This window comes from Nerophis ophidion, linkage group LG10, assembly GCF_033978795.1.
Source record: "Nerophis ophidion isolate RoL-2023_Sa linkage group LG10, RoL_Noph_v1.0, whole genome shotgun sequence".
In the NCBI taxonomy this organism is placed as follows: domain Eukaryota; kingdom Metazoa; phylum Chordata; class Actinopteri; order Syngnathiformes; family Syngnathidae; genus Nerophis; species Nerophis ophidion.
The window spans coordinates 32075897-32090430 of NC_084620.1; the positions used below are offsets into that span (position 1 = coordinate 32075897).

General features: G+C 40.9%; 1 protein-coding gene across 5 annotated transcripts in view; it reads left to right on the forward strand.

Moving 5' to 3' along the window:
* si:dkey-172j4.3 (diacylglycerol kinase delta) overlaps positions 1–10267 on the forward strand; it is a 122064-nt gene extending 111797 nt beyond the window's left edge. For all 5 annotated transcript variants that reach the window (XM_061913512.1, XM_061913514.1, XM_061913515.1 and 2 more), the window contains one exon: positions 8378–10267. In XM_061913512.1, the coding sequence (XP_061769496.1) occupies positions 8378–8424 (47 nt within the window). In that variant the 3' untranslated portion in view covers positions 8425–10267. The remainder of the gene's footprint in view (positions 1–8377) is intronic.
* Positions 10268–14534: the final 4267 nt, after the last annotated feature.

Consider the following 14534-nt stretch of genomic DNA (forward strand, 5'->3'; position numbering starts at 1 on the left):
AGCAGTAGAAAATGGATGGATGGAAAACACAAATCAAGTGATTCTTTGGTGTACCACTAGATGGAGCCTACCACAGTTTGAGAATCACTGCCTTATATGACCTGAAAGGCTATCCTGTTGTTATATGGTCCTCAGGTCAACGCATATGTCAGTTCACGCTGACAAATTTCGATTCAAAATACACCCGGGCAGGACTTTAGATGAAAACCAATGCAATTTTGATAAATTGCAGTGTTGTATTTTCTTGTCATGGAAGAACAAAAAAATTTAAATATCATATAATATTTCAATTCTTTTTATTTAATAGCAAAACAAGAATTGATTGACTGATTGATTGATACTTTTATTAGTACATTCCACAGTTCAGTACATATTCCGTACAATTGACCACTAAATGGTAACACCCGAATAAGTTTTTCAACTTTTTTAAGTCGGGGTCCACGTTAATCACTTCATGGTACAAATATATACTATCAGCATAATACAGTCATCCCATTTACATTATTTACAATCTGGGGGGTGGAATGAGGAGCTTTGGTTGATATCAGTACTTCAGTCATCAACAGTTGCATCAACAGAGAAATGGAATTTGAAACAGTGTAGGTCTTACTTAGTAGGACATGCACAGCCAGCAGAGAACATAGCGAGTTCGGATAGCATAAGAGCAAGTAAATACATTACAAGTACATTTGATTATTTACATTAGGTTATTTATAATCCGGGGAGAACACTACTAGTACTTTGACAACAAGCAGTGGGCGACAAACAACGCTGGCGGAGTAGACCCCCGCAATGTTGTCAACTAAAATAGCACAGATAAGTTAGTAACACTTTTGTAACAACTGTGATAAAGTGGGATTAATTTAACTTGAGAGTCTATAAAAGCGCTATATAAATCTAATCCCTTATTATATTATTATTATTTAAAACAATTTAAAGTCTGTTCTACTAATATACAAAAAACTTCTAAATAGCATTGTGAATGGCCTCTTGCCGTCATCGTGCGGGTTGCATGGACCATCAAGAAAGGACATTGGTTTTGCAGGTTTTACTCTTGTTTATTTTTCAATAAAGCTTTGTCTTTTCTTAGGATCGCTTTTCAGCTGCTCCTCTCCTGCTCGCTCCTATCTCGCCTTCAGTCTGCCACATCTTTGTCACTGTGTTCGGTTTGCTCTCAGTCGTTCTCGCTCGTCTGCTTCTTCTACTCCTTCTGCCTCCTTCTTTCCTCCTTCTCCCCTTTTATATACTGCTAGGAGATAGGCAGATTGTGAGCCGGTGTGTGTTTGTCACGCACCAGATTCCGATTGTGGCGGTGTCGCTCCCAGCAAGCCCCGCCTCTCCGCTCCGCTGCATCCTCCGCCCCCTGGCCGCCATCTTGAGTAGGACTATGGCTTGCCTTACCCCGCCGTCGGCCCGTCGGTTCCGCCTCTCTACAATCCTCCATTGCCAAACTCAAGCCGGGCTTTTCCTGGTTGAGCCTACTCACCCTCCCTTTTTTGAAGGGGCGGGAAAAAAAAACTGCCATGGCCACCTGTCTTCTCTTCTTCTGTTGCTTCCTCCACCGAGGAGAGCTTGTCCTCTTCCTCTGTCACCTCTTTGTCTTGTTGTTGCACATCTGCTTCTTCATCCTCTTCGACCTTTTGTCTTTGTCTTCCTTGTCCTCTTCATCCTCCTCCTCCTCCTCATCATGCTCCAGTTCATCCTCACCATGCTCGTCTTCATCATCATCATCATCTTCTTCCTCTTGTTCTTCATCATCCGCTTCATCTTCTTCATCATCTGATTCATCTTCTTCTACATCATCCGATTCATCTTCTTCTTCATCATTTGATTCTTCTTCTTCATCCGATTCATCTTCTTCTTCATCATTGGAATGATCCTCTTCATCATCATCGTCATCTGATTCATCTTTTTCTTCTTCTTCATCCCCAAATTCATCCTCTTCTTCGTCCTCTTTGACTTCTTATTCGTCCTCTTTGACTTCTTCTTCATCCTCTTTGACTTCTTCTTCATCCTCTTCTTCCTCTTCTACTTCAACAAATCTTTTCTCCTCCGCTCTTCTAATCCTCTCCTCTACCAAGGCGAGCTCGTCCTCCCTCTCTTTGGCCGACAGCTCGCCCTGCTGCTCTGCAGACGCCACTGCAGCCTCCCCAGCCCCGCCTTCCAGGTGGGACGCTTCAGCCAAGACTTCACTGGCGTCCTCCTTGACCTCTTCTTTGGGGGGGCACTCGCCGCCTCTCCCCATCTTGTCCGCCAGCGCCTGCATGAGCTGGCTATTTTTACGACTGCTTGGCACCATCTCGCTGAACGGGGCAACCAGCGCCCAGAGGAAATCATCCTCCCTCGCCTCTGATTGGTCCTTCCGCGTTGGGGGCCACTGTGAGGGGCCGCATCGTGCGGGTTGCATGGACCATCAAGGAAGGACATTTTTTTTGCAGGTTTGACTATTGTTTATTTTTAAATAAAGCTTTTTCTTTTCTTCGGATCGCTTTTCAGCTGCTCCTCTCCTGCTCGCTCTTCTCTTGCCTTCAGTCTTGCCACGTCTTTGTCGCTTTGTTCGGCTCGCTCTGTCGTTCTCGCTCGTCTGGTTCTTCTACTCCTTCTGCCTCCTTCCTTCCTCCTTCTCCCCTTTTATATACTGCTATTAGATAGGCAGATTGTGAGCTGGTGTGTGTGTCACGGACCTGATTCAGACTGTGGTGGCGTCGCTCCCAGCAAGCCCCGCCTCTCCGATCCTCCGCCTCCTGGCCGCCATCTTGAGTAGGGCTATGGCTTGCCCTACCCTGCTGTCGGCCCGTCGGCTCCGCCTCTCCACAAGAATGTGCAAGCTATTACCACGTGTGTGTGTGTGTGTGTGTGTGTGTGTGTGTGTGTGTGTGTGTGTGTGTGTGTGTGTGTGTGTGTGTGTGTGTGTGTCTACTAATAGTGGCTGTGTTGTGTGTGATCCACTCAGAATGCATTGACGATTGATAACAAGTGCTAAAGTGGGGCAGGCCGTGCTATTTAAATGAGGTGTTTGCGTGTATTCTGGCTGTCACCATGAAGACACTCATTTCCCTCCATATTTACGGCATCATATAGTCCAGCCTGTGGTGTGTTGTTGACATGCATTACACAAATGTCATAGATATCACCTTTTCTAGGCTATTTTGAAGTGCAATGTAGAAAAACATAACCTATTTTTGGCATGCGCTGAGGTGCTCTAATGGTGCATCTCGATCATTCCAGAGACACGAAAACACCAATTGAAAATGTTTTCATCTAGAAGATATATTATGATTAGGACTGGGCGATATATCAAGTTTGGAAGATATATCGATTCATTTTTAAACAAAATATGAATTAAGAAAATGTCGTAATATCGATATTTATTTCACGTTAAAATTACCAAACACAGCTTATTTGTTGTGTTCCTTGATTGTCCTTTGCTTCCCACTCCCTTTCAACACTCCCCTTCCTCCTTCCAAGACGTGCTTGCACATAAAAGAACATCCATTATTGGTTGGTGGTTTACTAAGATGAGTCATGATTGGTTGAAATTAAGGGACAGGCCAACCATAGACAAAATAGGGTGGGTCATGGAACCGGGAAGGGAAATCACAACAGACATCCTAAATGGCAACGATATAGTCCTCGAAAAGAAGAGGTAATATTCAAGCGGGCACAATATATATTTAAAAAACTAGTGGAATATGGCAGAGGGATTCTCTTCTTTAGATTTTTCTTTTAGCGATGTAAACAACGCCCAGGAAACCCACAATGTATCTACTTGGCCACATATGGACAGATGTATGCCTCTGGATAAAACAGTAATTTGAGTTGTTTACCATGTAAGACCAAAATTAAAACTATTCTGGAGTTGCCAAGCAGGGCACATTTCGCACGCGAAATGCTGCCAAAAATGTATGCCGAAGTGAGGAAGATCGTAGCAGCACAACTAAGTCAAGTCACTTACTTGGCGCTGACCAGAACTGTACGTGTGTGTCAGTCCATTACATCGTCGACTGGGAATTAAAAAGTGCCAGCCTGCAAGTTCACTTCCTGTTCTCAATTTATTCACAATATACTCCAATGATAATCATATAAGTGAAGTACGTTTTATTTCATATGGTGAGATGAATAGGATTATCAGTAAGTTCATGGTGATTCTTCTTTGTACAGTTTCCTAAAATGGATCATATTAGTACATTGTTTGATTTCTTAATCCATTCCATAATTTAATTAAAGGTTTTAAGTGTTGTACGTGCATACACATGTTTTGAATAAAACATTTCTCTAAGGTTATATTTCTCCTTTTGTTGAGAATAACTGTTGTACATTCTTGGGTAGCATTTTATAGTTTGCTTTGGACAAAATTGTAGCTTTTTGCAAATTTGGTATATTTGATACATTGTGTACTATTTGGAGAGCCATGTTTATTTGTTTTATGTAGAAAGTATATTTTCTGTTATATTTTTATTGTGTATTCTGTGCTACTTAAACGGTTTATTTTATACTTAATGGTGTCGGGGTATAACGATACACAAAAATGTTGGTTCGGTACCTCAGTTTAGAGGTCATGGTTTGGTTCATTTTCGGTACAGGAAGAAAACAACCACAAGCCTGGCTAACTTGGCAGTAAGAGGATAGATGGGCTTATTGATCTTCCACCTTAGAAGTGGGTCAAAATCTAGTTTTTAATGAAATACAGCAACCCCCTGTCACCCTGAACGGGACAAGCGGTAGAAAATGGATGGATGGATGGTTCTTAAATATGCTGCTATAAAAACTTGTGTTATTGCTTCTGCCCTGCCTGACTCGCCTAGGAGAGTCTGCTTGAATGCGGTGGTGCTGCTTCAAATGAGTTAGCATGTTTGACGTGTTGGCAGAAGCGTACCCTACTGCTGCTGAACAATGTCGGCAAACCTACGTCCTCCATTGTTGTATCGCACCGCGCAGACAAAGTGTTTATCAAACGGGAGATCTTAACGAGGCAAGAGGGTCTTCCAGCTCTGGCTTTTGCATGTTGTCCTATCCCGGTCGCTGCTAGCCTGTCGTGTGTTGTGCCTCGCTCTGCATTGTTTACACAACCTGCGGTGCGCTACCTAATATGTCCGTGTGGAAACTTGTTCGGTACATCTCCGAACCGAACCGAAACTCCCGTACCGAAACGGTTCAATACAAATACACGTACCGTTACACCCCTAGTATGCAGTTTATACCCATCTTGACTAACTGGGTTAATAAAAGTGCCACTAACTGTTCACAGTACAATTGTCATTCACTTCAATTTCAGTGAAATCTTGCTCAAAAATGTATATCTTTATATGTATATTTTCACTAGAAAATACATTGAGATATTTATTGAATATCGAGTTTAAGTAAAGTTTAAGGATCTGGTCAGGATGCCACCAGACCGCCTCCCTAGGGAGGTGTTTAGGCCATGTACAACCGCTAGGAGGCGACTGAGAAGACTATTTCTCCCGGCTGGCCTGGGAACGCCTCGGGATCCCCCGGGAAGAGCTGCACGAAGTGGCTGGGGAGCGGGAAGTCTGGGCCTCCCTGCTTAGGCGTCTGCCCCCGCGACCCGACCTTGGATAAGTGGAAAAAGATGGATGGATGGATGGAGTTTAAGTAAAAATATATCGAGATATACTTTTTCGTCCATATCGCCCAGCCCTAGTTATAATAATATATCTCTGACATAAAAATACACACATCATTATCATTTTTTAAATTAATTAATTACATCTATTTTAATCAGCAGCTTTGGCATTAATACATGTCATTGCTGAAATTTATTGACGCGCACACAGATGGAATTTTCTCTCTCCCAATCGTGTGTTTTTATCATTCTACTTGTGTGGTTGTGCTCCTACCTCTTGGCCAGGACACATACTCAACATATATTTGTAATCTGAATGACTTTAATTGAATGTTATTGAAATAACATGTATGAAAAAGTCAGACCCTGCAATGGCCTTCCAAAGCCATGATGTGCGTCTCTGTCAGTTGGCCACGTGATGGCACTGTTGGCTTCCATCTGCCCCTCTCTCACTCTGCAACCAAATGGCTGTTCATGCTGTGATCCACTGATAACAAGCTTCTTCTTTTTTTTACCACCTTTAGGAAGGTGGTTCATGTTTCATTGCCTATTAGTAAGTTACTGCCTTCCTGTGTCACAAACAAAAAAGAAGTCACAGTGAACATTTATCATACAAACCCTGTTTCCATATGAGTTGGGAAATTGTGTTAGATGTAAATATAAACGGAATACAATGATTTGCAAATCCTTTTCAACCCATATTCAAGTAAATGCACTACAAAGACAAGATATTTGATGTTCAAACTCATAAACTTTTTTTTTTTTGCAAATAATAATAAACTTAGAATTTCATGTCTGCAACATGTGTCAAAGTAGTTGGGAAAGGGCATGTTCACCACTGTGTTACATCACCTTTTATTTTAACAACACTCAAACATTTGGGAACTGAGGAAACCAATTGTTGAAGCTTTGATAGTGAAATTATTTCCCATTCTTGTTTTATGTAAAGCTTCAGTCATTCAACAGTCGGGGTCTCTTCATAATGCGCCACACATTTTCGATGGGAGACAGGTCTAGACTGGGCCATGAAAGTACCCGCACTCTTTTACTACGAAACTACGCTGTTGTAACATGTGGCTTGGCATTGTCTTGCTGAAATAAGCACGGGCGTCCATGATAACGTTGCTTGGATGACAACATATGTTGCTCCAAAACCTGTATGGACCATTCAGCATTGATGGTGCCTTCACAGATGTGTAAGTTACCCATGCCTTGGGCACTAATACACCTCCATACCATCACAGATGCTGACTTTTGAACTTTGTGCCTATAACAATCCGGATGGTTATTTTCCTCTTTGTTCCGGAGGACACCACGTCCACAGTTTCCAAATATAATTTGAAATGTTGACTCGTCAGACCACAGAACACTTTTCCACTTTGCATCAGTCCATATTAGATGAGCTCGGGCCCAGCGAAGTCAGCGGCGTTCCTTGGTGTTGTTGATAAATGGGTTTTGCTTTGCATAGCAGAGTTTTAACTTGCACTTACAGATGTAACAACCAACTGTAGTTACTGACAGTGGTCCAATGAAGTGTTCCTGAGCCCATGTGGTAATATCCTTTACACACTGTCGGTTTTTGATGCAGTCCGCCTGCGGGATCAAAGGCCTGTTATATCATCGCTTACGTGCAGTGATTTCTCTAGATTCTCTGAACCTTTTGATGATTTTACGGACCGTAGATGGTAAAATCCCTAAATTCCTTGCAATACCTCTGAGAAATGTTGTTCTAAAACTGTTCGACAAATTGCATACAAATTGGTGTGCCTCGCCCCATCCTTGTTTGTGAATTACTTAGCATTTCCTGGAAGCTGCTTTTATACCCAATCATGGCACCCACCTGTTCCCAATTAGTCTGCACACCTTTGGGATGTTCCAAATAAGTGTTTGATGAGCATTCCTCAACTTTATTAGTATTTATTGGCCCCTTTTCCCAACTTCGTAGTCACGTGTTGCTGGCATCAAATTCTATAGTTAATGATTATTTGGACACAAAAAAAATGTTTATCAGTTTGAACTTCAAATATGTTGTCTTTGTAGCATATTCAACTGAATATGGGTTGAAATTGATTAGCAAATTATTGTATTCCGTTTATATTTACATCTAACACAATTTCCCATCTCATATGGAAACGGGGTTTGTAAATCTCTTTTTACTAGAACAACTTGGGGCATGTAAGGACTGGTAAACAATTTTAACTCTGCACATGGGACGTGTGTGTGTGTGTGTGTGTGTGTGTGTGTGTGTGTGTGTGTGTGTGTGTGTGTGTGTGTGTGTGTGTGTGTGTGGCTGCATCCATCCATCCTTTTTTCTACCGCTTGTCCCTTTTGGGGTCGGTGGCCCCTATCTCAGCTGCATTCGGGCGATAGGCGGAGTACACCCAGGACAAGTCGCCACCTCATCGCAGGGCCAACACAGATAGACAGACAACATTCACACTCACATTCACACAATAGGGACTATTTAGTGTTGCCAATCAACTTATCCCCAGGTGCATGTCTTTAGAAGTGGGAGGAAGCCGTAGTACCCGGAGGGAACCCACCCAGTCACGGGGAGAACATTCAAACTCCACACAGAAAGGTCCAGAGCCCGGGATTGAACCCAGGACTGCTCAGGATCTTTGTATTGTGAGCAGATTTACTAACCCCTGTTCCACCGTGCTGCCCTGTGGCTGCATCATGCCATACTAATCATACTGTGCTGCACTCGCTCTGTCTGTGTCCGGAAGCTTAAAAACCTCTAAAAGTTCATAAATGAAATGCACTACTAGTTATTTGTGACTTTTACTTTAGGAACGTGGGACATCAAAATTCCTGAAGCAGAATTGTCGGGCAACTGAGGGAGATCTTTTCCATCACCTTGGCAACCAGAGGTGAAGAGATGCCCTCGGCCCCGCCCTGTCGTTATCCTCCCTGCTGCGACCAGGTGGGCTGACAGAGGTGGGACCATCGTTGTTTTACTTCCTGTTGTTTTTGTTTTTCAAAGGAGCCTCGCTTGCATTGCTGTGGTGAAAGAACTTCTAGTTAAGTGAGGTTTTTTTTTTTTTGGTTTGTTCCAAACTTGAGTGTTTACACGGTGCTCTCCTTGCATGCCGAGCACAGCCATCTTTGTTTTGGACCTCTCGAGTCCAACGTCGGAAAGCGAAAGCAGCCTTCGGACTCTGGTGGGACTCGGTTCTCGTTGCTACTGCCAATGCAACCTCAGACTTGCAGAATATCTTAAATGTTGCAAAAAAGAAGTAACATACTGAATGTATTTGTGTGTTGATCTGTGAATTGTTGAAATAATAATATAATTAACGATCATTTACACATGCAACATGAAGGTGTGATGGTTCTAAAGTGGTTCTTAGTATGTCGTGGCCTCCGACAGGTACTCAAGAGGTCATCTGTGGCCATTCAGGACACGCTAACAAACTACTGAATGTAGATGTGATGCACGAATGTGAGATTTTTTTTTTTTAATTTTTATGCTTTGCCAACGCTTCTTACAATCTCTAGTGGCTTTGCAGCTTCCCCTTTGCCTTTTAAAGACTACGATTAGACTAAATAATGGATAGAAATAGGCCAAACATGACGACGATCACGCCAATATATGAGCGTCGCAGTAGATGTTTATGGTCAGGGCTGCATCATATTGACCCCAATATAAGACCACCCCTCTTTGTCAAGTCCTGTTTTACTTTTGAACCTGTTTACCAGGCACCTGCTGGTTTGCATGAATCATCTCAAGAAAACCTGCCTTTTCAGACTATATAAGCCAAAACCGTCTTAGATTCGGGTTATTTGTCATCAGAAGAAAAAAAAAAGTGTGTTCAGTTATTTGCTCTCGTTAAGATTTAGACAATACTAGCCTTTACTGTAGTGACGCTACACTGCCATATTATTACGAGCCTTTAAAAAGTCGACGTCGTCGTTATCTCTTTGTTCGTTTTTCTATGCTGACTTCCAGCCCTTTTGGTTAGACTGCATCCATTGTGTCCCACTTTCTCACCTTGGAGGCTTTAGTGGTGCTTGTGCCAAGCAGAGCGACACATTCCAGGTGTGTGTGTGTGTGTGTGTGTGTGTGTGTGTGTGTGTGTGTGTGTGTGTGTGTGCGCGTGAGTTGTACATTTCAAAGTTTACTGTATCTTTGCCTTGCACTTTACCAACAAAGAGGGGAAATATGCGCATGTGTGTGTGTGTGTGTGTGTGTGTGTGTGTGTGTGTGTGCGCGTGTTTACAAACGTGTGTACAATTAGGTGAAGACTAATATTTATGGCAAAAATGCTAACTGTATCCACATGATGACATCAGTGGCTGTGTAGTTACTCCTCCATGTGACCACGGTAACCATGCGAAGCTTTACGCCAAAGCTGAAGAACATGTTGTCAGGACTTAAGGAAATCACTGATGATGTTAAACTGTTTGAATTGTTATTATCAACTTGTTCTGAACAAATGATTGCAACTTGTGTGTGTTGATTTTTTTTTTCAACCGAAGCTCATATATATATATATTTAATTTTTCTTTTTTAACAAGATTGTTTTAATTTATGTTAATGAGATTTAGAAAGGATTTGGCCACGCTCCATGTTTGCACGACTGTGTGCGTTGCCCGTTGTTCTATATTGTGCTGTTGTCTGCAGCGTGAAACAAAAGACGACAAGCTTTGGAGATTAAAAGAATTCAATGGTGTGTGAAATGTGTCTATGGCTTCTTTCTTGAAGATTTTTATAGCATGTTCTGGTCATGGTGTTGTAAGTTACTTTTATTAGCTTATGATTATGGAAAATATGCAACTTTTACATTGGTATAGCTTCTCAAATCGTCATGTGTTCAATGGTCGCTACATCTGAGGAGGTGAAAGACCCAAGTTTGAACACAATCTAAAACACTTTGTCAAAGTTAGTACTTTTATTGTTTGCATTCAAACCTTTATAGCTCGCTAAACGTGTTTGCCAATCTTTACCAGCACGAGTTGAGCAGTTAAAACAAGCTGTAACTTAAAGGCCTACTGAAATGAGATGTTCTTATTTAAACGGGGATAGCAGGTCCATTCTATGTCATACTTGATCATTTCGCGATATTGCCATATTTTTGCTGAAAGGATTTAGTAGAGAACATCCACGATAAAGTTCGCAACTTTCGGTGCTAAGAGAAAAGCCCTGCTTCTACCGGAAGTCGCAGACTATGACGTCACATGTTGAGGGCTTCTCATATATTCACATTGATTTTAAAGGGAGCCTCCAACAAAAACAGTTATTCGGACCGAGAAAACGACAATTTCCCTATTAATTTGAGCGAGGATGAAAGATTCGTGTTTGAGGATATTGATAGCGACGGACTAGAAAAAAAAAAGTAAAAAAAAAAAAATTGGGACGGATTCTGATGTTTTTAGACACATTTACTAGGATAATTCTGGGAAATCCCTTATCTTTCTATTGTGTTGCGAGTGTTTTAGTGAGTTTAACAGCACTTGATAGTCGGAGGTGTACGTCCACGGGTGTGTTGACGCGCAGTGTCTCAGGGAAGTCGACGGCAGCTGTATGGGCGGCACATGCTCAGCTGATATCCGGTAAGAAGCGACTTTTTACCACAATTTTCTCACCGAAACCTGCTGGTTGACATTTGGTTGGGATCCATGTTCGCTGTGATCCATAGTAAAGTTTCACCTCCGTGAATTTTAAACAAGTAATCACCCTGTGTTTGAGTGGCTAAAGGCTAAAGCTTCCCAACTCCATCTTTCTACTTTGACTTCTCCAATATTAATTAAACAAATTGCAAAAGATTCACCATTACAGATGTCCTAAGTACTGTGTAATTGTGCGGTTAAAGCAGACGACTTTTAGCTGTGTGTGCGCGCAGCGCTCATATTTCCTAACAACCCGGGATGTCAAGCGTACACGTCATCTTTACGCGACGTTTTCAAGAAAAAACTCCCGGGAAATTTAAAATTGCAATTTAGTAAACTAAAAAGGCTGTATTGGCATGTGTGGCAATGTTAATATTTCATCATTGATATATAAACTATCAGACTGCGTGGTCGGTAGTAGTGGGTTTCAGTAGGCCTTTAACTTCTAATGTGTAACATGCAAATTAACCCAGTGGTTCTCAAACTGTGGTACGCAAACTAATAGTGATACACGGAGTCGTGTATAAACAGAATATAACGGCGTCATGTTGCTACCAAGGACATGTGCCCGGAAGCATGCGTTGCGGCCGACTTAGTAAAGCAAAAATAATTTGGATAAATATTCTAAACATACTTCAACTCAAAAAATTACAATAAACATTTTTTTTTTTTTTTGTCAATGTATAATTTTGCAGCCGCATTTGGTGCACTCTGCTGCTGCATTCCTGCCACCAGCAGGCTTTCTAACACACCCGACGGCAAAATAAACGTTAAAAAAATACGCAGAACGACCAAAGATTTTACTTATTACCCTCATTTTACTTTGTACATGTAATTGTTTTCAAATGCACCAGATAATTAAACTTCAATCATTTTCTTGATAGCCAATATTATGTATTCTAAATCAGGGGTCCCCAAACTTTTTGAGCCTCATTGGGTTAACATAATTTGGCCGGTGGTGTTGCTGTGTGTGTATATATGTGTGTGTGTATATATATATATATATGTATATCCATCCATTTTCTACCGCTTATTCCCTTTTGGGGTCGCGGGGGGCGCTGGCGCCTATCTCAACTACAGTCGGGCAGAAGGCGGGGTACACCCTGGACAAGTCGCCACCTCATCGCAGGGCCAACACAGATAGACAGACAACATTCACACTCACATTCACACAATATATATGTATATATATATATATATATATATATATATTCCTTGCGCACTTTGCTGATGATGTCACTTTATCGATGGGAAAATACATTTTTAGACAATATGATTTGCCTGAGCGGCTAGGACACATCGAGAGTGACACGCAGTAGAAAATGGATTAGAAAGGACAGATTTTTAAAAATAGTACTAATAAAAAATATATATATATTTTTTAAATTATTTTTTATTTATTATACATTTTTATTCATTTATTTCTACTTGGGACTTCCTGCTGGCTGAATTGTAGACACTGGCGTGCCAGATCAGGCCTGCCGGCCATAGTTTTGGGACACCTGTTCTAACATATCTTTCTTTTTTGTAACATGATAAGTAAAAAAGTGTAGTTTTGTACTTTTTCCCCAAACTTCTGCACAATAATTCAGATATGGTAACACTGGCGAGCAGTAAAGAATATGGAGTGTGTTTTTTGGTCCAGAACATAGTTTGAAGTATTTCTTGCAACTTAATGTATGTTTTTACATGAGATTTTCAGTTGATTTTCTCATCTATTACACCCAAAATACGGTTTCTTTTACTCTTTCAGTGTTTACTCTGTCTATTTGTGTTTGACTTTCTCTTCTCCTGTTACTTGATTGCATTATTTTAGTTTCACAAAAATTCAAAGGTAGTCTGTTTTTGTCAAACCATCTTTTTATTTTGTGCATTTCTTCTATTATTTCTATTACCTTTTGTGTGTTCTCTCCTGAACAAAACGCAGTTGTTAAGTTGGAGTACCGCTGAGAGTCACACACACTAGGTGTGGTGACATTACCCTCTGCATTTTACCCATCCACTCGTTCCACCCCCTGTGAGGTGAGGGGAGCAGTGAGCAGCAGTGGTGGCTGCACTTGAGAATTATTTTTGATGATTTAGCCACCAATTCCTACCCTTGATGCTGAGTGCTGTGTCATGTGTTTACCTGGCACAAGACACCAAAGTTGGTGGCTCTCCAGTGCGGACAAGGAACCTTCACTTTCCATATTGTCTTCTTTCCAGGTTGTGGATAAAACGATGTAAAAGCTTTCCATAATTCTGGCGGGTCAATCAGTCCCACGCTGCACAACAGGGATTTATTACACGTCGAAAAACTAACGAGGAAGTGCCGCAAACGCATAAAATCGCCTCAATATTGGTAGCAAACATGGCCTCACGTAGTCACATGAGTGCCTTTTGACCAAGGGCCTAAAACCAGAGTGGCAATACTCTCTCAAAACACGACTCAGGTGGTGTGCCGTATAATCACCTAATTAAATACTCAAACACAGTGTTGCTGTTCAAACTGTGTGCAATGTTTTTGTGGCCAAAAACATGAAATATACTTGTTGAATAAAACATCTGCTTTGTTTTTAGTAGTTAGGCCTACTAAGCAAGTGTATTTAAATGTTGGTCATTACGGTGGTAGTTGGAGAGCCAAGTGTTTTCGTAAGTGGGACTTTGTGAAAAAAAGTTTGAGAACCACTGCCTTTTTGGTTTTATTACTTTTTTCATTATGATATAAAATAATATAACCATATTATATACTTTAAAAAATGTTTTTAAATATGTATTTTAATAACAAGCAGGATAAATACAATATAAATAAATATAATGTATGTCAATAATAGCTTGTCAAAATGCATTTAATTTAATCACACTTTAACTACCACAATACAATAATACAATATATTGAATGATACAAAATATAGATTCCATTTATAATACTTTTTCCAATACATCACAAACATGTATGTGTACACCATTTTACGGTTTTGATCATTTTTTAATAAGTGAAGAAGCTGTGTCTAAAATTAACTTGGGTATGACAAAAAAAACCTTTAGATGTATTTTGGGGACATAAAACAGATTATTCTGAGACTATAAATGTCCCTAGCTGACAGGATTTATTTTTAGATGTTTAAATTTGCATGATGTCATAGTTGTTCAGCATTGATGCTTTACTTTTTAAAACCAAGAGCTACTTCTTTGGTACTGATTAATGCGAAGGGCTACCAGTTTGATACACACTTAAATAAATGGCCAGAAATAGCCAAATAAATCTATATCCATCCATCCATTTTCTACCGCTTATTCTCTTTGGAGTCACGGGGGGCGCTGGCGCCTATCTCAGCTACAATCGGGCGGAAGGTGG